This window comes from Zootermopsis nevadensis, unplaced genomic scaffold, assembly GCF_977971745.1.
Source record: "Zootermopsis nevadensis isolate Lab colony 2312 unplaced genomic scaffold, Znev_1.0 Znev_ptg000050l, whole genome shotgun sequence".
Classification (NCBI taxonomy): Eukaryota; Metazoa; Arthropoda; class Insecta; order Blattodea; family Termopsidae; genus Zootermopsis; species Zootermopsis nevadensis.
The window spans coordinates 5,175,056-5,200,123 of NW_028259182.1; the positions used below are offsets into that span (position 1 = coordinate 5,175,056).

General features: G+C 40.3%; 1 protein-coding gene across 6 annotated transcripts; it reads right to left on the reverse strand.

Moving 5' to 3' along the window:
- Positions 1-408: 408 nt before the first annotated feature.
- Positions 409-24,047, reverse strand: LOC110833496 (uncharacterized). Of its 6 annotated transcripts, XM_022071632.2 has the most exons (20): positions 23,874-24,047; positions 22,270-22,458; positions 22,133-22,191; positions 20,639-20,822; positions 19,603-19,775; positions 18,602-18,866; positions 17,131-17,748; positions 15,104-16,806; positions 14,081-14,177; positions 13,015-13,431; positions 11,881-12,055; positions 11,737-11,800; positions 11,312-11,431; positions 10,933-11,033; positions 9,907-9,976; positions 8,487-8,761; positions 7,656-8,087; positions 6,384-6,476; positions 5,564-5,689; positions 409-5,090 (listed from the first exon to the last, which is right to left on the reverse strand). In XM_022071632.2, the coding sequence occupies exons 1-20, from the start codon at positions 23,880-23,882 to the stop codon at positions 4,735-4,737; spliced, it is 5,526 nt and encodes a 1,841-aa protein (XP_021927324.1). In that variant the 5' UTR covers positions 23,883-24,047; the 3' UTR covers positions 409-4,734. The 6 variants fall into 6 exon arrangements, with proteins under 6 accessions (XP_021927324.1, XP_021927319.1, XP_021927323.1 ...); XM_022071627.2 differs by having other exon boundaries at positions 7,656-8,761; positions 23,874-24,046; XM_022071631.2 differs by having other exon boundaries at positions 7,656-8,761; positions 23,843-24,046.
- Between the last annotated feature and the right edge of the window lie 1,021 nt (positions 24,048-25,068).

The window sequence follows — 25,068 nt, forward strand, 5'->3', positions numbered from 1 at the left end:
ATGTGGTTGGTTGTGAGTACAAGAGGTTTTGTAATTATGAGATCACCAACTTTCAGTTCAAATAACACTGAAGGCACTGAGAACGGAAATTATTCTTCCTTGTTTTCAAAGTTCCATGACGTCGTCTTCAGCAAAGAACAAATACTGCCTCATCCACATTAATATTTTTAATTTAGTTCTATATTGTGATACATGTAATTAGAAAGTAGGAGACAAAATGGAAGATTATGTATTTCACCCATTTTTTGATATTAGAACCAATTTTATAAGCATTTTTCCAAATTTTATTAAGTCTCATTTAAGTGAGGTTTCTCTGTGTCTAGTCTTCATGAGAGGTTTAACCTATTTTTAGTTTATTTTAATGCGTATGCTTTAGTTATATCTGTTGAAACAGTGAAAGAATTTAAGTTCCTTGTCTGATTAAATTTTATTTTAAAACCAAATAAGTTTACAAGATTCCAAATACATCTGTACATAATAAAATCAAAAACATACAAATGAATATGGAAGTTCATATCTGAATTGAAATTCTGTCAAAGCAACACTGTTTACATGTCATAAAAGCATGGATAATCTGAACATCGCAAATATGTTAAATATAATGTGTGAGTTTTAAATCTAGAAGCAGAAAAATCAACAAAGCTCAATTTAATCACAGAGGTTATAACATTTTTCCAAGAAAGAGGTATATAAGCAGTTGATTTAGCAGTAACCAGATCCAGTTTATCTTAACCTTTAACTTATGAGAGACCCATATGCTGAGCTTCCTTGCTTCAGTATGGATGTTTTCTGTCTTCTTTTTCTTTTCTATACTCGTTTGATGACATGCTTTGTGGCTTCAAAGCCTTCCAGCACTCCTTAATATTCACAGTTTGTATTTCTTATGGTACACTTTGAAACACTCGCCAGTACAGGGCCCTACATCACATTGCTCTCTTTGCATTTCATTTGTGCACTCTGCTGTATCCATACAGAACTGATGTGTCAATTCACTCTGGAGGAATGAATTGGCTAGAGATTGCTGAAGTTTACCTTGAACCAAGTAACGTTTCTCTCTATGGCAGGTGGTCGCCAATGGGATGATGATATGGTTAACTCCCAAAATTGTCAATCAGTTTCATGCGAGGGTAATTCTTAAATTTCTATGTACTGTCACGAAACCACACAATGTCAGAAGGAGAAAGCTGTTCACATCAGTCATGTCTAACAGGTGGACAAAAGGTTTTTGTCCACTTCCGTGTACACCATCGGACTGAGTAACTTTTGGCCAATCTGTCATCCTTGTCAACATATCCAATACATTAGTCACAATCCTGTACAATTCATGTTCATCACAAAAATTATCTTCTGTTGCTGGTGGACTTCACATATTTGTACAGATCATGTTTATCTCTCCAGACCATTGCTGTAAATTCATCTGTTGTTCTGGACCACTTATCACCACGTTTCAATGGTTTGGTGGTGGTAGGTCACTTGGCATTCCATTTCTCCTAGGTCATCCTATTGAGCAATAGCTGATTTTTTGTTTGCTCAGATTGCAAGAAAAGAAAATGTCCATGTCTTTCTACCTTTCTGCAATTGCTCGTGTCATGTCCTTCCCTAAATAGACTTCTACGTGCAGTCTGTCATGTCACATAAATTATAAATTTTGATTCCAAAACATTAGTAATAATAATAATAATAATATTTTGAGCAAGAATTATTTATCAAGTCAAAAAGACATCTGTTTCCATACTCTGTCATAGTACAGGTCATTTCTGTCAGTGGCATTATCACTGTTTGAAAAGCGTATGAACTGAATAATGTGAAAGACGCCTGTCACGTTTGATTGCTATGCTATAAAGACGCGTAAGGAACTGTTCAATAGTCGACCAGGCTATTGTGTACATCATGTCCCATTTGAACAATAATCACCTAACTAACTAAATAGATGGCATACCGAACCCGAAGGTTCATCACCGAATTAACCAAAGCCCTCCACTGGACCCTGTCTCCTTCAACTCCTATCTCCCATAGATCCCACCTGACATTATCCTCCAATCTACGTCTAGGTCTCACCAGCGGTCTCTTCCCCTCAGGCTTGCCAACCAATACCCGGTGCACACCTCTTGTCCCATCCATGTGCGCTACATGCCCAGCCCATCTCATTCTTCTCGACTTAATCACCCTGACAATACTGGGAGAGGAGTACAGATTTTTAAGCTCATCATTATGCAGTTTTCTCCATGCCCCATCGTCTTCCCTCTTAGGCCCAAATATCCTCCTCAACACGCTGTTCTCAGACACCTGCAATCTGTGTTCCTCCCTCTCAGTAAGAGACCATGTTTCGAACCCATACAAAACAACAGGCAAAATTATTGTTTTGCATACTTTAATTTTCAGGTTCACCAAAAGCAGAAATATTTCAGTAATTTCAAGAAGAAGAGAAGGTTCACTGTGTAGTGTGTCCAAGTAATGGTGGTAAGATCTGCTGGTCTCCACCAGCAGAGTGATAACAGATGTAAAATATAACATTGAAAATGCTGTATGTAGTTGAGTCTCGTTGATAAGGGGTGTCACTAGTGAACTGGTGAGCACTCTTGTTTGGCCTGTCAGTTGTCCCCACTTGGACACCCCTTTGGATGCAAATGGGGGTGGTGTTATCTCGTCATCCTTGTCAGATCTTGTCTTGAGTATGCCCATGGCATCCCTGTGCATCAATCCATCTTCCTTGGGTCAGGGTGGAATTAGGAGTTGTTCTGTCAGGTCACCTTCCTCCTTGACTGTTTTGCCAAAGTCCCCATCTTATGCGCCACAGTCAGTGTCTAGGATACATTCAGTCTTATCCCTAGTCATCCTTTCGTATCCTGCTCGTGGATGGCGTGCCTTGTCCTCCCTCTTAGCCGTGCGGTTGCGCTGAGTGCAAGTACAGGAGCGAAATAAACGGTTCTCGTCTCAACATAATGCAGTTCGATGTTGTCATTAGATTACATCAGCTGAATAATTAGTAATATTTTCCCCTCGGCTATGAAACAGTGCACACAGGCCACGTTTCAAATTCTCGGACGAACCGTGTCACAATGGATGGCACAGAATAAAATTTATTGCCCAGAATAGACACAAAGCCTTTGATCCAACAAATGAATTGCTGTGGCCCCTGAAATTTGTACACAATTTTTACTTTTCTGATTATTGTTCATAAAATCTTTCTGTGATGAGAAACACCAACAAAGAATTCTGATAAAAACTATTTATTTCGTTATAAGGCTAGAATGTTTGCGCAGACCAAATAAACAAGCTAGGTACAAGTAGAATTTGATGTTTTGATGGCGGCGAATACAAAGATGGCTGTCTTCTTGGTTGCGGTCCTGTGTATTTCTTTTTAATTACCGTGTATATCACGACTATGGAGGCCATCAAATTTAATTTATTTTTAAGCCTTTGCATTTATTTTATTTCCTTTGTATTAAAAAATGACAGGTGCTCAGTTGATTTCTGTGTTTTGACCAAAATTAAATTAAATTATTATTACTATTATTGTTGTTATTTTTATTACATAATGTCTTTAGAATGTCCAATTGACAATCTGACCAGTAGCTTTTTCATATTCCTGCACAAAATTCTGTTTTATTCTTCTGTGCCAGCAAACTGACCAACAGGCAACTGACTGTTATCTTCAGTGTTTCCATTACTAGGGGTTGCCCTAAGAAATATGAATTTTCCAAACAACTGTACTCGCAAATCTTCTGGGGGACTCTGCTGCCATGGAAGGATAAAACATCTTTGTGTAAGAATGTGAAAGCCATTGGTCAAATTGTCAAGGATGCATTCTTAGAAGGTGTTACATTATAATAATTTAATTTAATGCTGAGAAAACCAACTGCACTCCTATCATTTTCAAAAGTGAATAGCAGAATAAAGAAAATAAAGTAATTCAAGACTTAAAAAAGGATTTATTTTGGAATGGAACAAGGGCTGGCCACGCCATAAGTAAGTGCACTACCAACTGAGCTATCACTGACAATGTGAAAACGCTACCCTCATGAGAATATGAAGTAACAGCGAACAAAGAGAAAAAAACTGCATTTTTTTAAGAAACAGCGGAGTGTCTACGCCTAATATTTTAGTCAGGAAGTCAGAGGGGCATCTGCCGACATACTGCAAGGCTGGAGCCGAATTGGAGGGTAACAATTGACCAGGTCCTCTTGTGTGTATATAAAGACTGATTATTACACAGGTAAATGGGTTCATTCTCAATAAAAGAGTTTCTAACTTGGGAATTCAATAAATATCCTGCACTTTGAGTCTGTTTAAATGCCAAGTAAATCTGTATGTATGTGCAGACCCCAGGAATTTAATCGCCGTCTGCTAAATACTGAAACAAACATGCAACCAACATTTCCTATTTGAGTTTCTGAAAACTGTAATTATTTTAAATGAGCCACACAGTTGCAGCTAGTATGGCGTTCTTTTACGTATTTTTACTATTATAACTGTTCTTACATGTAACAGTAGACATGGCAAGTTACAGAGAATGGCCCAACCAAAGTGTTCATCTATTGTTAAACACTAATTAGACTCAATACTACGCAAAGCAGCATCATTTCCTTTTTAATGTCATTAACTAAAAAAGATACTCTATAATGTTAAAGTAAGAAAAGTCAGTCAAAATAATTCCATATACTGATAGGAAGCCGCGTCTTTCTCGGGCGCGTCCTCTTGCGAAGGGCGGCAATGAGTCGTAAAGAGTGCTCGCTACCTCAACACCTTCAGCTTCCCCGTGTTGGTCCCATATACAAGTCCCTGTCCTGGACCTGGTGCCCACCGGATGCAATTAAGACTCATGTAGCCTTGCTCCCGGTCTTGGTCGATATCACGAACATGACACAGGCGGCCACGCGCGCCGACAGCGCGGCCCGGCACGCCACCTTCCAATCGAAAGATCTGCGCCATGGTCTGCCGGTCTGCCGGCAGCAATGCCACGCGCCGCGATGCCAAACCGACCAGTAGGTGACGACTCGCGGGCGACAAACTCACCGATACGGCATTTTGCTCAAAACTTGTTGTGTACAGACATTGACCCAAAGACTCCCACTCCAGACTGTAAACTCCTGCGACAAAAAGTTGCATGCACAGGTTCTAGTGTGACGCACCATGGGAGTATTAAGTATGTGACTATGTAACATAAGTGTTGGCTGGTTGTGATAAGTTCTTAAGACCATTACTAGACTGCAGCCAATGTAAAAACTCTTATTCATTCACTGTTACCTACCTATTTTCTTATTAATCTTGTTATTCACAAATCTGCCTAAACTAACTGTTACATCTTCCATTTCTCAATAATGCTTCTCTAAAAATGGAACACAAAGATAATACAAAATCTAATTACTGTGCTAATTACAGTGTCTTATGTTGCTATTGAATCAGACATATTTAACTCTTCTGGCAAGTGTCCCTTTCATAAATAGTTTGTATGCATGCTAATTCAAACTGATATGGCAAATTACAAAATGTTTTCAAAAAAGAAGGTTAAAAACCCCAGTGCCATACAAATAGTTTCAAAGTTCCAATGTAACTTCCATACCTAGCATAGCAGTACTGCTCAGACGCCCTGTGGGGAGAAGAGTTACCAAAAGATGACCGTCATTAGACACATCGACACTAGCATCATTGTGGATCTTGCATTCAGCAACTATTACATTCTTCTCCGCTGAAAAAAAATGTGCCAGACATTATTTAACACAGTAACAGATGAAGGGAAGCATGTGTACGAGTATTTGAGCATCTTGAATCTGATGTACATGCAAAGGACAAAATGATATGGTAACTTAGGCAATGACATATGAAAGCTTGTCACACAGAAGTATCCATATTGTAGCGAGGTCTGAAATCAACATCACTGAACAAAAACAACCAGCAACATCACGAGCCCCCAGTGCTTAAAGTATTATTAAATGTGACTAACGCTTGTCATTATTGAGTTCAAAATCTTTTATCCTCCTGTATACAATCTTTAAAGATATAACAACAAATAGTACTAAAAAGGCTTAAATTTATAAAACTATAAAGTTATCTAATGCTATGTATGGGTGCGAAACCTGGTCAATCATCCTGTAAAAAGAACAGAAACTGAGTGTGTTCATAAACAGAGTGCCAAGGAGTACAGGTGGGCCCAAAGGACAGGAAGTAATATGAGACTGGGAAAAATTGCAGGAGGAGGCTTTACCATCTCTACTCTTTATAAATATTATTTGGGTAGTCAAATCAAGAAGGATAAGAGAGGTGAGCCACATAGCATGCACACAGAATTTCAATCAGAAAACATTAAATAGAGACACCTCCTCAAAAAGGAGTGCTGCCTGGACCCCCCACAACTTTGATTGCGTGCCGTGGTATTCACTCACCGTTGCTGATGTCAGGTATACTGAGTCTGGAGAAGTCCCACGCCTGAATTCTGTGGTTTGGTGACATAGGAGCATCAGTTATGATGAAGGAATCTGAAAAGAATTCTGATTAAGATTAACACAGTATTAAGTAAATACAAAGTTCCTATACAGTTAGGATTTGTTTCTTTGTTACTTAGAATAATCTGTATCTCAACTTTGATGACATAAGCAGCTGAATTTCTGAAGCAGAGAGGAAAATCTTGCAGACACCTAAAGTGGCAGTACAAACTGTGCAGGTATCTTAAAAATCCAGACACCTGAAGGCATTCCTTTCCATTCATCTGTACAGCGTAAACTAAAACTGAGTTTTGACTTAATTTTTGTACGAATAGTCTTATTAAATTTTGTGCAAATCTGTTTCAAGTGCATGGACAAACATCATGACAAGATTCCTCAAAACTCCGACCTTAAAACAATTCAAATGTCCATAAAGTTCAAGCAGTTTCAAATCCAAACATTCGGCAAGGCCCATTTTAAAAGAGACTGTAACATCACTAAATGAAACTATTTAGCATTCACATTCAAGATGAGTGAACAAATCAAAGGCAGCAGAAATGAGACATACAAGAAAAAATTGTGACGAAACCTTCCCCCGTAAATCCCTCGTTAACCCTTACAGCGCTACCCACTTTTATACTAGTGCACCTGCCTCTGCTCGTGTGTCCAGTGCTACGCACTATTACACAGGCATCGACACATAACCTTCCTTATCGCATCATCATTCAACTCAGATCAATCAGAGTACTGAAGTAACATAATTTGACATCTGTGGAGAGATGGGAGAACCTTTTAGTGGCACAGTAATATTTCCTTGTCTCAAATGTAGGGTGAATTCTGCGTCTGAAAAACAGCCTTGTCAGTTGGAAATGGTAATAAATATGGCAGATAAATAAGTGACAGCAGTAGATAAAAAATGTCTACAAGCCTTCACAATCAGATTTACAGTTGTAAGATAAGAAAAATGTATTAACCTTTACGGTACAGGACGGCTGGTCTTGATCTGGTAGCTAAGTGAAAAATCTCTTAGACCTGCCAGGATTCAAACCCTCGTTGCCCAGCCTGCAGTTTAGTAACTATACTTACTGTGCTATCCTGGCTCCTATACAAAAGATCTAAAGTAGTAAGAAATAATCAGCACACAGCATTAGAGAAGATAATAGGAATGTAGCATATAAAAGTTTAATATACTACATCTGCCTGCTACAGTGACTGTATTTACTGAATCATCACCTCTGATGATATTGATGTTCTCCAAGGTAGGTCCAATAAGAGGTTCATCTTGGTCGTCGCTAAAAGGATGTGGTGCAACATATCGAGGATGCAAGAAACGTGGTCGCCAGCCACTACGCCAAGATGCTTCTCCTGGACTGACTGGGTATCGCCATGTGTCACCTAGGTATCGAAGTGGAGACTGAGCCTGTTGGATAAACGGGCTTCTCAAGTTAGGAGGCGGATGTGGCGGTGGCGACTGGGGCCTCTGTCGGGACTGCGACTGGTTCAAGATTGAGGTGTCGGGGATAAGGACGTCATTCACTTGAACGAGGGGCACCGTGAAGGCATCAAGTTGCTGCTGCTGCTGCTGCTGATGTTGATGTTGATGAGGTTGTTGAGGGTGCTGTTGCGGTTCTTGTTGCGGTTGTCGATCATGATTTTGTTGACATGCTGAAGCAGGCATCAATATAAAAGGAACATTATTTTCAACTCTCACTACAATACGTGGTGGTGATCTTATTTCAGGAGAGTTTGTTGCAGCTGGTTCTTCATAATTTAATGAATTGCGACCTGCTTCCCTTGATGAATATGATGGTGAATGAATTCCAGCACTCTGAGTATGTGGTGAAATATGAATTCCATCATCTCTAGAGTATGACAATAAATGAACTCCAATGCTGTCCCGGCGAGGTACGGCTCCTCTCACAAGCAGCCGGCTGCTGCCTCGGCAAATTCGGGCCGACGCGGGGATACCAGTGTGAGACCCGTGCCTCGAATAACAGTTTATAATTCTTGGTCCCAACCTTCTAGTGCTTTCACCCCGATTCACGCCCGTACCCACGCTTGTACCTGGCACATTATCTAGCTGTTCCGTCACATCTGACTCGTTGAGAGGATGATGCCTGTATCGCAGCTGTCTTCCATATGCAGACATTCTCAAACTGTCTGGCTGTTCAGACAGTGGTCTCGCGTAAGGTTGCCCCAATCTCCGAGTCTCTTGCTCATCGTCTCTGGATGGCAACCTTCCACTGCCCCTTCGTGACTGCTGCTGACCCGCTGCTGTTGCAGCATCCAAAGCAACTGGGCTGCGGAGGCGATGAGCCCACTGATGTTCTAATTCTCGCCTGTAATCCCAGAAAACACGACCAAAGCCATGTTCAAAGATAATATGATCAGCCAAGATAATCAAGAAGAAATAATGCCAATTTCAGTTGAAGTGCAAAATTTGAACCATTAAGAAATACTAGAATGAGCCAATATTTGGTCTTCATTATGGTCTTATAATATGAAGGCGAAAAGGACAAGTCATAAAAATATGTATAAACATTCTCACAACCTTCATCATTACAAAAACATGTATATTTATCATGTACACAACTCTGACAAGACACATACTGGTGGCATATGACAGTGAAGCCAGCCAGTTAGGAGAGCAGACGAAAGAGATAATCGGCACTGTACATAAAATTTATGAGGAGAAAAGCAGGTAGTACACTATTAGAACACACATGAAGTGGAAGACACTTAATACAATAAAAAATTCAACCAGTCATAAAATACAAATAAATCATCAAACTAATGAGAAACATGTACGAATAAAAGAAACAGAAAAACTTAAAAGTGGCTGTCTTCTGGATGTTGCACCATGCAGTCCTGTAGATACCCACTAATGTTTCAGAACAGCTCACTACCCTGACGATGAAGGCACCAAGCTCCTCTGAAACATCAGTGAGTATCTACCGGACTTCACGCTGTTAACATACCAGAATACTGTTTGTTTATTTGTGGTCCATTATAAATTTTTACAAAATGCAGCAAAACAGATTCGTATTGCTGAAACTTTTATAGTAACCAGAAATATCGTAATGGCGGCAGCTTCTCTACTGACTGCAAGCCTTGTCCTTCCTCCTCACGAAAAGAATGAAACCAACTAGCAGATGGGTTACAAAGAACAGTAGTCGTTAGAAAACGTGGGTTTGCAGCTGCCAAAGAAACAGAACATACGTTTACATGCGTGAAGTGTACATTCAAACATAAACCCACAGGGGCACGGATCATGGGGAGAAATGACAAATGGTATCAAATTATGCAGATCGAACCAACTGCTAATATATAGTTGGAGAAGCATGGTATTAATGAGAAATGTCTATGGTATTACATACAATATTATTTGATAAAGACAAATTTTCCATAACTTTCCTTTCAGTTCTAGGATTATGACTTCAAAACGCACAAGGTAACATCGTACTACACACGACATGCAACTCACCTTGTTGTAAGAAGCTGGGCTAGTAACAGATCTGTCAGTTCTAAAGCTAGTTGCAGTAGAATATACAAATCTGTAATAAGAAAGAATGAGCATGAAATGTACAAGGGGCAGGAGTTGGCAGTATTAGCCGCATAAATTACTATTTCCAGTCCAGCTGCTACTAAACTAAATTCACATGGATGCTCCATTCTGCTGATGTTTCTCGCTAAGAACAGACATGAAACACTCTCCCACCCCATTACTTTGCATGACCACAATGTTAATATTATTGATGGCAGAGAATTTAGTAGTATAAACAAATTCCCAAGAAGAGCTTCGTCGAGTATTTCAAAACATGATAACGAGATGTGAAGTTGCCTGCAAGCACAAGGAAGTCACTTTGAACATCCTTTGTGATTTAAGGTAAGAACAATTAATGTAATAACATGTATCAGTGACGAGAAATATTCGTAGTTTGCTGTTACTAGCGGCACTGAAACTGATTCGCCGGTCACCCACCGGAAGAACGCGCACGACTCCCGCAGACATCAACAGAGCGCCAGCCGACCACACAATGCAAGCACGACCGCAGCCTCATAAATTGTAGACCCGGTACTTTAAATTATCATGGGCAAGAAACACTTTCATACATGAAGAATTATCTTATTCATGACCATAACCACTCAAACAAATAATACAGTGTTTAAAATAAAAACAATTAGAAATTTATGTTAATTATTACCTGTCTCAATACATAGTTCTAATATCTAAATACACTTTTATACACAAACTACAACGAGGTTAATTAATTATAATCAACTGCAAAACCTGCAAATGTTTTTTACCTATGTTATAAATCATACACAACAAAGAGATTTCATTTTTACTTGAAACATACGAAAGGGTCTGAACATGTTGTTAATAACTTAGCTCTGCAATATTTAATTCAGTCTTAAGTAGAACATTATTTAAATACGCTGCCTTACACTTTCACCAGTAAATTTCTTACAAATATTTCATTCAATTATGAAAATACACAAGACTTACTATATATCTGCTCATCCAACACGGCACGTGACGTATTATTTGAAAGACCATTTTCTTCAAAGAACTGTGTCAGACTTTCAACCATCAAACTTAGAACTTGTCTGAAACGAAAAATAAAGTATTACAAAATCTGAGGCTTTAGAGACCTAGGGAATTCTTGCAGCACACTCGAAAATGTAATAATTGCAGAAAATCCTAGTAATAAGCACATAAGTTACACAAAGTTCTGTACTCTTCAACTGCGTCATGTGCAAATCAGCTTTAATATGATCCTGCAAGTTCTGAAGCATTTGCAATAACACAAGACCAACTTAAGCATACATATTGCATTTACAGAGTCATAGGTTGTTCTCAACCTCACTATAAAGGATTCTCTTACCGCGCCCTCAGACGTGTAGTTACGCGAGTCCATTCCCAGTCTTCATCAAGCGGGCCTGAAGAACCTCGACGTCGTGAACCAAACGTGGAACTACTATTTGTTTCATTTTCAAGTGCCATTCTAGGAGGAACAAAACTATTTCAGTTTTTAAACATTTTACATATTGTGTATCCGAAATGAATACCACAGTACAGCAAATCATACTGGGATTTTAAAATATTATTAAAATAGCCAACAGAACTGGAAACTGTATCCCAAGCTACACTTCAGGTTAAGGTAATATGGTGGAAATACATGCATTACAAATGTTTGCTGACGAAAATTCATACTACAAGTGTACAACAGCGCAAGTAGAGTAATTAACAGGTTCTTCCTACGGTGTCTACAGTACAAACCTCAAACAATCTGTTCCACACACTACTTACATCAGTCTTTCTTCTGCAGACAGTCGCCTCCACGACTGACGTCTTTCACTCTCAGGGTTGCTATCTGCAATAATTTTACAGCACATTAAAACACTGTCTTGAAGCAAATGTAAAAATGACATCAAAACACATGGCAACACTAACCACTGTCACTGCCAGAATTGGCATCAGCCCTGAACCAGAGGTGTCTGTCACGCAACTCCCACACGTTCATTTGCTGACGTCCTCTCCCAGCGAAACTTTCCCGATGGACCGATTCTCGCTGCTCCCTCTGCTGTCTTACAAGTGCCTCCAGACGTGCAATCATTGCACGGAGAGACTGTAATATAAAATCAATACGTTAAGCAAGAACCAAATGTATTTGCTCTCTGGGTTACCCAACCACAAATTTTATACACATTTCACATCTCTCCCACTGCTAGAAGCCCTGACAAGCTCATCCTTCAAGATTTGACAATCTTAATAATATTTTAAGATGACTGTATTCTGGGATGACAATTTTTTTAGATTTGGTAAAAAGTGAAAATTATGAAGCTCCTCATTACGCAATTTTCTCCAGCGTCACATCACTTCATTCCCCTACAACTTCGATCTGTGTTCTGTCTTACTGTGAAGGGCCACGTTTTTTCACAAGCATTATGTATCAACAACAGCTGAAATTAGTTATTTTATTTCCACATTTTAATTTTTACATTTTTAGATACCAGATGGCAAAGGGGGGGGGGGGGGAGGGAGACAGATTTCAAACTGCGGGGCAGCAAGCAGCATTTCTCAGATAGTGACATAAACCAATAATAAGGAACATATTTCACTGGGTTGTCTCTTAGCTCACCATTCACGTAGATAAAAATGTGGAATTATTTTCAAGTTATTTATTGTAAACATATATGCCTAGAGCTCGTAAAAAAATGTTCTTGTGCAGGTATGCGTGGGAGTGGCAAATTTTTATGTTCCTACGTAACATAATAAGTTCAAGACCCTACCACCAGAATACAGCCGTAGTTACGAAAACAGCACAAGTGACGTGGTGTGACATGCATGCATCAGAGGTATATAAAAATGTTAGTACAATACAGCAAAGCAGTATTTTATCTGTTAACACTAATAAAACTGATTCTTGTTCTCACCAAAAGTGCACAGTATTTTTCAGATTTGATATTTAGAAAAACTCCCCACAGACCCCCACCCACTTCTTCCATCAAGCGCTAAAGATCTAAAAGCAAAGCAAGTGAATGAGTGCACAGTATATAGTTAGCGACCTCCAGCATGAAGGAATACCTCAGAAGTAGTACGTTCATGCTGGGAGCTGCATCGTTTCTGCTCAGAGCCATCAGGACAGACAGCTCCAGTACTGGGCCCCGCGCGATTATCTGCCTTCCTCTTTGTGCCAAGAGGTGTTGCACTGGGCCTATCCTTGCTTGTTCCTGCTCCACAAGCAGGTGTCTCTTGACTAGACGTGCCATGGCTAACGGACAGCCACCTGCTCGGACCAGGTTGGACATCACTCTGACTAGATGTGTCAAGTCCTGGTCTATTTGCACTTTGCAGAAAAGCTTCATCTGGAGGAGACATTTGGGGTGACACTGTACTTTGTGAAGAGGCATCAACTGGACTACTATTAGCCTGTTCAAAGCTGCCGCTGCCACTGCCATTACTTCCACCTTCCTCAGGTGAGCATGACTGGGTAGTCTCAACCTACACCAAGATGCAAAAATCCCTTACTTTTTCAGAATTCACAAAACTTTTTATAATAAATTAACACCTTAAAATTGACAAAAGATTTTCCATACATACTCAGTACCCTACTAAAATACAGGACAATTAATTTATCTCAAATTTGATTAACACAATTTTCAATCCAAATGACAGAAGCTCCACCGATTCCAACTTGTCACACAATTTCGATGAGACAAACTTTTCCACACGCTTTCTTAAACATTTCGGAGCTCAACTTCCACTTTACGTTCTCTATTATTTGACAAACCGTCACATCACAGCTTTGCTTGTGATATAAATGAAAAACTGAAATACGAAAATTAAATCAAATACACAGGCACCTAGTACAAACAGCTGAAATTTCAACACATTATGTGTTCAACTTGTGATGGCATAACTCACGGTAAAATATGAAAAACGACTTCCCTGTCAACAAGACACTCTATCAAGTCCATGCGTGACTGTGCAGTCATCATGAAACAGGGTCACAGTTTGCATCTAGTATCACTAATACCTGCCACTATCAGTAGTATCTGAGCCACTTAAGTTTACTTTCATTACACCAGGTTACTCCTTGTCTAATATAATGGAAGCACGGTGATGAGGAAGAGACAGAAAATGCAACAACCTGTGCTGAGCTCCTGACGCCTTGCACAGATGTCCTCAACTGCTGAGTTCGAAGAGCTGACTGCATGAACCATGGTCTCCTTCCAGATTCATGTTGTCTATAATTATATGGAACAAATGCAGCAAACAATTTGTACAAAGTTTATAAATTATACACATTATAATTCCCTGAAAATTTAATACACTGATGAACTCTTAAAACAGTTTCTAAAAATTTATAATTTGTAGTACAAATTACATTCTTGAAGATGGCATAAATTCTTTAGTAGACACAAATCTCAGCAGTAATGATTAGATTAAACACAGAAGCAGAATCAAACGTGTTTAAAAATAACAAGTTCCACCCATGTCAATAAGTTTGAGATTAGTCTTGACAAGCGGATCTGACAAAGTAGGCTGTTGTCCTCTCGCCAATCACCTGAAGACAAAGGAGAACCAACAACTTCTGAAATGTTGTGGGTTCAAAAACACTCTCATGACAGAGAGGTCCAAAGAAAGATTCATTACATTGACCGACAACTGAGAAAGAACAATACTGTAGCGTGCTATACACTTGCAAAACCGCTCTATCCATAAAACTGAAAGGGTTAAGTTGGATTATGGGAAATAGGCTGTAGTCACGTCAACTGATCTGAATTAACTCAGGAATTCTCAAATAATTGGTAACCAACCTTCAGTTTCAGTACGTTATGTAAGGCAAATAAAAGTAATTTCAGTCTCTCCACACATCACATGGCACACAACCTTTACCCTTACCAGTATTTTAATTTGATCACAGAAATGAGACCCATACAAGGTTTTTAAATCTGCCTGTATCATTTACTTACTGTCCAGGAAATGTTTGTAGGAAAACACGAATGTTGATTTGGTTATGTTTCAAATTAATTAATTTTTTATTAAGGCAGAAAAAATATTAACCAAATCTACAAATGATCTTTCCAAATCAGTTCAGCAGTGATATTATAATGATCAATTGAAATGTACGGATGTTGTATAAATCACTACATATTTCAAAGTTTCTCACCTGAAAATAGTTGTAGAATTCTTGTGCGATACCGCACCGCTGCTGCTCAGTTGACGAGCCACGGTCCTAGATCTTGGTCCCAGAGCCAAGAGCCTTGGCCTCCTCAGATACACTCGCCGACTAACACGCAACAACCGCTGAAAGTGGGAACTAGCTATAGAAGATGCAGCAGAGTTTGCCAGTGGAGTCGTGTTACCAGTGATACTGGTTGACGAAGGGGCGGCCGCTGAAGAATCCGACGGGTGTCGACACCAGCTACTGGATGGCTGATGTCCTGAAGATTCATGCTGCATGGTATCTGGGTCCATTGCGGAGGAGGATGCGACTGTTGTGGCGGTGGTTATAGTCGGAACAATGGGAGCGCTGCTGTTGCCACCTGAACATGTATCTTGCACAGGTATAGAACTATCTGAGTGAACAGATCTGCTACTTGAACTCATTTCTTCTCCCTGCTTCTTGTTGCAAGGTGAACCTGTATCACCACATCCATCAGTTACACTAGATATACCCGGAGAATTTGTTACATTTTCAATTTTTATAATATCTTGTCTGCAAATTGAATCAGATGTCCTGCTACTGACAGCACTTTCTGCAGAATCAGGCTGAAAGGAAGGCCCCTCTGCAGAGCTCCTGTGATCGTCAGAGGTAACTGATTTGGCACTTTGTGAAACTGTCAGCACTCCGTCAGAAGCCTTGAATTTCTTGCTCTCTGTGGCAGGAGTGTTGACAGGTTGAGCAGTATCTTTGCTTGTTGTAGTAACAATATTTCTTGACGTGACCGCCGCATTATTCTTTGAGGTTTCTCCCTCCTTCCTAGCGCCATCTCTTTTGTTCATCATAAATTTAAGTCTTGTCAAAGCTACAAACTTCGCATGCAGTCGAGTAAGCGTTCCTTGATTTGATGGAGGCTGATCACTTGCGGTAACAGGGTTTTCACAAACTGCACTGCCACCACCAGATGACGCAGGAGTTTGAGAGACACTTGAAGGAGGGCTTACATCACTGATGCGAGCCAATTCCTCCAGCATCTGACTCATGCTAGGAATATGTGGTCCCTGCTCTGTGGCACCAGGGCCCAACTGACGCTCTCTCCAGGTGTTTAGTATAAATTGTGAATCACTACTCAACCCTGAATTGTCATTTGGATGAGAATAAAGTCTAAACCTACGTCTACTTCTGTCTTGTGAGTCTCTCATTGCAAAAGTACTCTCCCTCACAGCCACATGCAGAGACCTAATCTGTTGCTGCAGATCCTCCCACATGCGGCGAATATGTTGCAGCTGCAGGATCTCTAAACGAGCCCTGCAAAGCCTCTGCATGTTGTCAATGTGTGTACTGAGCAACTGAATGCCATATCTCACACCTACATCTGACGTGCTGTCAAGCCCTCGGGATGGCGGACATTCTCCATTACCATCCTGAAAGCTCTGCGAATGACACGCGCCACTCAGACGTCTCTGTAAAAAAAAACCACGTCTCGGGGTCTGATTCCCCGACGGCAGTCTAGAACCGAGTCGAGATTCGGAATTCGTCTGCTGGGACCCTCTCGGAATTCTCGGTTTAAAAGCAGAACGCTGGGAAACAAAGAACCTGCGAGGTCGCTCTGGGGGACACGGAGAAGAAGGTGGAGCTTCAGAATGCAGTCTAGACGACACATCGTGCTGTTCCGAAGAAAGGGAAGATTCTGTAACAAGAGGCTGGGCCTGGCAAAAGATAAATTAAAAACAAATTAAAGTCAGTTACAAACAATTTGTAGAAGAACATGGAAACTATAACTTTAAACTAATTATAAGGTGGGGAAGACAACGACACTGTGTTTCAATAAACTTAGTGCTCAAAGTTCTATCAACATGTAAAACATCATCTACCTACACAACACATCCAAATCCCAGTAGAATGTTTCTTGGGTTCAGGGTGGGGGTAGACTTGAGTTTTCCACTGAATAACATGAATGAAATGTAACACTAATGTAACTGGACTGGAACCATTCTGACATTTTAATGTAAAGAGAGTAAAGATAAAATTACCGCTGCATCTTGATTTTGGTGATATCTTCGTGAACAAGTGTCAGAAGTATAAGTAGACAGGACAGGTCTTGTTGGACTCGGGCCACTTGTCATTTGCACTCTGCTTTGGTTATCTGCTGGGCCAGTTACGCTGTCTGGCGAAATCAGCTGCTGTTCAGACAAGTTTCTTATTCGTTCAGTATCTGTGGCAGATGAGGATGGTACAGCAGTCTGTTCACCGAACTCCTGAGGTGGTCCATGTCCTGTTACAGATGAGGCTGACTTTGCAACATCATGGCACTCTGCTCCTGACCTAGAAAGTACGTCTTCACGTTTTAATACCGACTCCATTGCGTTCAAGTTTTGGGCAGTCCTTTGCGATACATTCCTCGTCTCTGCTGATGGCCCATCACTGGCCCCCGGCCTTGAACCATTGTCATTACTTCCAGAAGTAGTGTCAGTAATAGTAGTAGTAGTAGTAGTAGTAGTACTGCCACCTGCACTTGCAGCACCAATGCTACTGTCATGTATTACGAATCTGCTCGTGCCTCGTTCTGTCTGAGATTGTGACTGTGCCCCAGATCGCAGACCTGGAGGTAATGATTCAGACAGATCCATTGGGTCTGTGCCTCGATCCATCTGATACACACAACAGAATATATTAACACACTAAATATTACCATACTAATACATGTAGGTGGGCAGAACTGGATAATTAATATTTTTTAAGCAGGAACTAAAACTAGGAACAATATTTGTTTTTAAAGAAGCGTCCATATTCATTCCAATATGTAATAATGCAAATACTGTTTTAAAGAGGCTTGCATAGGTTATTATATAAACACAGTTACAAATTTCCAGACACTATGATGAGTACTGTACCTTAACACAACGGCAAAAGGACAGAAGTATTCAGTGACACTGCAACATTTCCCATTCTTCACAGTTTCTCATGTGAAATGGAAACACCTGAAGTCATTCTGCATACATTTTATCTTTACTTTTAACCAAGGAAGCAATCCTGATAATATTTAGGTTTATTTTCTGGATTCTCTAAGTAAATAGCAGCAAGAAAAATGTGTTGATGTTGGTCTTCCAGGTTGCAGCACCATTTGGACTTGTATGTAGAATCCAACATTTTGGAGGAACATAATGTCTTCATCTTAAGAGCTGAATGTTCCAGCAAAATGGTATCTATCTACAAGTCTACACGGCATTATAATCTGGAAGACCAACGCTGACATCTTCCCCGTGAGAATCCAAATTCTCAAATGGTGAGTAACTCTAATGTGATTTTTCATAACCCAACATAATAAATTAATGACTATATGCATTGTTAATGCATAGGTGGTGTGACTGAGAACCCAGAGACTTACAAATTGCAAATTATAGTAGGGAAGAACTAAAAACACATATTTGAGATGAGTTCCCACTGGAAGACGGGAAAGGTTCCGTCAAAAGCGTTCTCATGAACTTCGTTTTGTACACTTACTGTAGGAGTTCTGGCGCGTGACAGATCATAGTAGCGCTGGACTAGCTGCTCGTACTGTTCTACGAGCGAACGGTAGCACACGGTTATCCGACGGTCCTGCTCTGGTGGCACTACAACTGAATGAGGGTGAGAATCATGTGATGTAGATGCAAGACTTGACCCCGGACGAGGTGGAGCTGCTACCCGATCCCACTGGGTATGGTTGTGGGGAGCGTTGGAGATTCCAGTGATGAGTTTATGTCCAAGAGGATCAAATGCCACATACCTAAAGAAAATACATGGACGTAGCCAACCTACTACGTATTTTACACAGTGGAAACCCCACTTATGGTTCAATGATGATGGTCCTACTACATGAGCCTAAACTTAAATTCAATTTGCTACTGGTACTAGTTAGAAAGTTGAAAACGTCCCAGTTCACCTTGCATGAACGTTCCATCAACTTCCGTCCAGGAAATGGTCTTTCAACCTCTTTATGTGATAACTGCCATGATAATGAAGGCATCAAGCACCTCTGAAACGTCAGTAAACTTCAGTCACAATACATGTTGCAACAGCCCAGAAGACAGCCATCTTCATCCTCACTGCCATGAGAACCTCAAATCAAACTTCCTTTTGATCAATGGAGAGATCGATTCCAGGATGAAAGTTGAAGAAACACACTTTATAAGTCAAAAATCCAACTAATTCAGGAAGAAGAAAATTGTTGTTCTTAATATTATTAATTTTCCACATCTAACTTCTTTGTCCTATATTATTGTATTTTTGTCACATTTTCTGTGTTCTGTAACAAAGCAATACTTTTTTGGCCTATAATGTAGATGAAGCAGATGTAAAAAATAAATTAACAGCTTTATATTCTTGAATGACGCTTAGACAGAGAATGAAGAGTATTTCATAAATTTAAAATTTTTAGTATACTGCCTTACAAAGGTCGTGAACATATGAACATAACAAATCATTAACAAACAATGTTATTCAGCTGAAACCAAATTACCTACCTAACTTTCTCCTTTTCATTTGAAGTGTAGCACTTTGTGAATGGAATTGGTTGACTCCAGTCCCAAAAATGCAGCTCGTTGTATGTGGCGATGACCAACATTCGATCAGTGGGATGGAATGCAAGGGACGCAATCACAGTCTGGCTTTCCGCAGTCCATATCTCACTGCCACCCTGCAAAACGAGGCCAATGGACTGCACTGCTCTAATTATGGAACTTCCCGTACTCTGCGACGCAGACTCGTTAATTCCTTATGCGGGGAGGGAAGGAAAGATAAAAGTAGTTGGAAAAGCAGAGCAAGGTGCAACCTGTACCGGAATACACACGTGTTCTTTGCAAATTCTGAATTCTGAATACTCCTAGTTCAGATACCACACATACCACGCGAGCATTACCGTAAGCATTGTCTACAAGGGCACATGGCATGACATCCATACCAAATTTCATCTAAATCTGCCCGGCAGCTGAGCTGAATCATGCAGACGTGGCAAACCCTGGATGCATTTATTTCATGCACTCAGTGCAAAAACGCATAAAGACTATATCAAATCTAAAACTTCTTGACGATGGTGAAGAGTCAATTGAATAAAAATTTACTTGGATATTATCCATCGTCTAGTAAATATAAAACGTAAAACGACGTTTCGGAGATGGGACTCTATCTCCGTCTTCAGGTTCCTACACAGTTGGGCCCACTAGATAGAGCTAATCCCTATCTCCGGACCATACTGCATAAAGAGTAGTATAGAAAAGTTCTGCGGCAAAATACTCACTGTCAGTTACCATGAAAATTTATTGATGTACAGTCACAAAGAATTTTTACAGTTGCACTATTGGATTTCTGACTGGTCTCTCATTTGTCTAGAACAATCCTACTTTGTAGTTTATTTACTTCAGGCAGTATGTCTACACTTGCTACTGTCACCACACCAAAACTCTGGACATTCAACAAACTGACCCTCATTTTCCCTTTGAGAGGCTAAAACTCACTGACCTCTGCAAAACATCGTAAGTCTAACTACAACTGTATACTTACATGCAGATCCCAAACTCTCACTTGACCCCCAAGACAGCCTGATGCAAGGATCTGATTTGAAGAAGGGTGAAAAGCAATACACCACGGTGTTCGTGGGTGACCTGATAATGTGTTTACATTCTTGCCCGTATTTAGATCAGTCACGTACACATTATGGTTTCCGTGTGTTGAAGCCACTTTTGTTCTAAGACAAAAGAAAACAGTACAAAATACTTTAAGCTGCCTCACAGCTTTTTACGAGGCGCGTCCTCAAAGTAAGTTTCCCACTCGTCCCACAGCTAGCAAACCTTATATTGCGCGAAGCAACTGTGCGTACGTGATAGAGCAATGACGTAGCATGGCGCATGCACTAACGGCACCTCCTGCGTTCTCACAGTAGCATCGTTGCAGCTGTTGAAGATGGAGGTTCTTATTCCAGCTCCCGCCGACTGTGAAGTGCGGTCAGTGATAACGCTAGGCCGCACACGGCTCGACGGACAGCAAGTCTCCTGCAGGAGTTCAGCTGGGAGGTGTTTAATCATCCACCCTACAGCCCGGACCTCGCTCCCAGTGATTTCCATCTTTTCCTACACCTCAAGAAATTCCTGTCCGGTCAGCGTCAGCGTTTTGAGAATGACAGAGAGGCGGAGATGGTTGTCACACAGTGGTTCCAATCCCAGGCGGCAGACTTCTACGACACAGGTATTCAAAAGTTGGTCCCACGGTATGACAAATGTCTCAATTCCGGTGGCGAATATGTTGAAAAATAGCTGGACACTTGCTGTATCTGTTGCAATAAATATTTCCATGAAATTGTGTTTTGTTTCTGTAAACGGCCCCAGGGAAACTTACTTTGAGGACGCGCCTCGTAGATACCAGCAAACTCTATAATGGTAAGTAATATGTGAGCCATTACCAAACACAGTAAATGCAACTGGATTCAATTGAATTTTAAATACTGTAGCTAAAATTCAAGGCACTACAGATGGTTTCTTACCTGAATAGGTTTCATTTAACACAAAACTTATTGGTGTTATTTTTACAACTAACACCGGAGAGTTATCTACATAGCTGGCAGAAACAAAATGGCAAGGCGATGTATCAGACTCGACTATAACGCTTAATACTACGTCCATGTTGACAGAGATGTTGGCAGATGGTTGGCTGGGAGGAATGGCATTTTAGTAAAGGTCTCTTTGAAATAAAGTATGGAATTTCTGTTCCAAGGGTTTTGTGGGTGCAGTGTGAGGGAGGCAGTCTTCAAAACGGTGTTGTATTGGGGTTTGACTACACATGGCTTAACTCACCTCTATGTAAAATAGACTTATAGCAAGTCTACAAGTTTACACGTTGTCACTATCAACAAGAAGAACGATTGCTTCCAAACGTGAACACTGTTAACAGCAATTAATGCAGGAGCATTTTCAGTCATGAAATGGTGGCTAAGTACTTGATAAGTAGTTATAAAGACAGGAACAGCATAGAAATGAAGCGTAAAGTGATCATATAACATACCCATCTGGGCTAAAAACCATAAGGAACGTTGACCGTGAAACATCAGGCAGTTCACAAAACTGAAACAAAAATCACCAATTACAAAAAGGAAATCCATATTATGATAATATAAGTACACTCAAGCAACGGTGGCATACCAGTTCTTCATGATTCTTAAGGACCAGTTGATCTTCAGCAGCTAGCTGGAATTCAGTGGACACTCTACCCTGCTTCTCCTTAAATCCCACTTCTCGATGCAAGAGTCCTCTTGGCACACTTCTGTTAGTTTTTGGCAATGACTTCACTATATCAGGTGCTTTACTGCTTCTTTCATCCATCGGTATGAACTGCAACAGTTAGTAATTGTAAGAATCTTCCACTTCACTTCTTTACGTATTGTTTGTGTTACCTCACTTTTCAAGTACATGTCTACACAAAAGCATTTGTTTTTTAAATTACCAGCATATCGAACGAGAAAATGTAAAGCTAACACAGCATCATGGACACATGCCGTGTCAGTGCACATTACTCCAACCAGCTACCGCACACAGTGCTAGTGGCTTCTACCAGCTACTGAATTGCGCCATGAGGCACTTATAGTTTCTGCAATGTTCCTAAATGTAACCACACAGTCTTGGCTCCCCTCAAATGGTATGGAAGGAGAGAAATTTTCTCAAACAGTGCGAGCTGTAGGCTGACAAGGTGTAAGTCAAGAACAAATAATGCACAGCTGACCTGCATAGTGCATGATGTGTACTGAAGACAGATACCTGGACCAGAAGAGGAGTATGAGGGGAATGCTTAAAAAAGTGAGGAGTCTGGACAGTAACAATGAAGATGGTGATTTATAAACTATAATAACTGCAATCACGAAAATGACTGATGTAATAACAGGAAGTGGTAGCACAACCCGCAACTCTAACACCAACAACACCAAAGCCTACCATCGGCCACTATCCTGAGCCAACTCCATCCTTTCACCATCCTCAACAAACGAAAACAACAGCAGAGCCTAGGAATAGGATGAACTGTATGGATTTACGGTACAAACGACGTATAAAGGCCTTGAAAATTGGTAGGTGGAATGTGAGGAGTTTGTGGGTTGAGAGGATGAAGGATCTAATGTAACAAAATTCTGACTCCCATCACATATAAATGTTATAGTAAATGGTATTATAAATATTACGATTCTATTAATTTCTTTAAATATCAATATTTGTCAGAAAAATAATAATATCACAACATATCGTACTCAAAAAAGGCTGCAATCAGAAACAAACTCCGGCTTGCCTGCAACAATTTGCATATGGTTCCCGACAGTCAGGCATAGACTAGCCAATATAACACTTCAAGGCTGCTTAATTCGTATGGTATGTATACCTTATATTGATAAGTCGACGATGTAGAATGCAAGTTCTGCTAACATATTCTCGAACATGCACTATTGCCTATAAGTCACAACGAAGCCATATTGAATATTACACCAATCACCGTGCGGCCGGTCGGTCAAACATGTTTAGGCACTCCCACGATATACCTTTCCGACTGACGTTATATGAATGCTGTAAGTTTCCCACGATGACAAACGTCATTTACAAAATAAATCATGACGTCCTTTCGTGGACAGTAATTGGTTTTACTTTAAAACATTTTAATAAATAGGCAGTAGTGCCTAACATATACACATATATGACTCCCTTTCCAGAGGTACAACTTATAAACATACCTAACCTGAAAGGTGAGTTGGGGACGTGTCACTTACATCAGACATAACATTTTCCCAATCCAAATACACATGGACAACAAGTGCACGTTTCTGAAGGGAAATAATAAAAAATTGACGTGATAGCTAGAAAAGATATAATCAAATCTACCAACATCACGAACACCTTCGAAAATAATGACCCCTGTGTTGGCACAGATTACCAAACCAGCATGTTAATGTCGCTCAACTATGATGTAATCGATGCCCGGAAGATGGCAGAAGTATTAGCAGTGATTCTGTTTCACATATGGCATAATATGAAACTCATGATGCCTATACCAATGGCCATATATCCGTCTCCTCGTGCAATCAATATAGGTTTATACATGCCTATAATACCGAAGGCGGCTTTCGTGATGCATTTACCATTGGCTATACAGATGAATATAATCCTCACTAAATAGCAGTCTGACATTGTGCCAGTATCAGGAAATATCAGAATGTCTCTTTGTGTCATTATCACACACCAGAGGACTGGATCAATTGATGCCTCTCATAATTCCTATATTAATGGATATACAGGCGCAATTCCTCATGCCCATTGTGCTGTCTATATACATGCCTCTCGTTGTGGTTGTACTGTCGTTGAAGATGTCAGATGCATCCAAAAGCCCACAGCAATGCAGTTTCTCGGAGGGAATTTTGGGGTGACCCTTGACACCGGGCTCACCTGGTGTTCAACAAGCCAGCCAAGGCTGTCCCTAAAAGACGGCCAAGTTGGTGCTACGAGTGTCTAACTACTCAGAGGTTTTCCGTGCTTTTCCTCATTTGTAAGGCAAATACCAGGGTATAATTCAAAAGGGACATGGCCCACATTCCCCAGTTATGGAGGTCTTCAGCTGAGGTGAGAGATGAGCATTGCATACAAAACCTGTCTGGATCACCTGAATGGAACAGACCACTCACAAGATCAAGGCATACAGTCTTACAAGAAATATGGATGGCAGCCAAGGATCCATTCATCTGGCTCAGGATACAGACGTGGTGGCATCCTCTGAACATGATGGGGAATTTCTTGATTAGTTCAGCATACAATTAGGTTAAGAAGGCTAAAAGGAAGTTGTTCCACTGATTAGTCAATTATTTGATACTGGGGAGTTTTAAAAAAATTTAAAGTTCTGATTTTGCTTGAAATTTAACAATGATGGAAATTTAACATAAAGACTTAAAAACAATTTCCTCTCAGGCCACC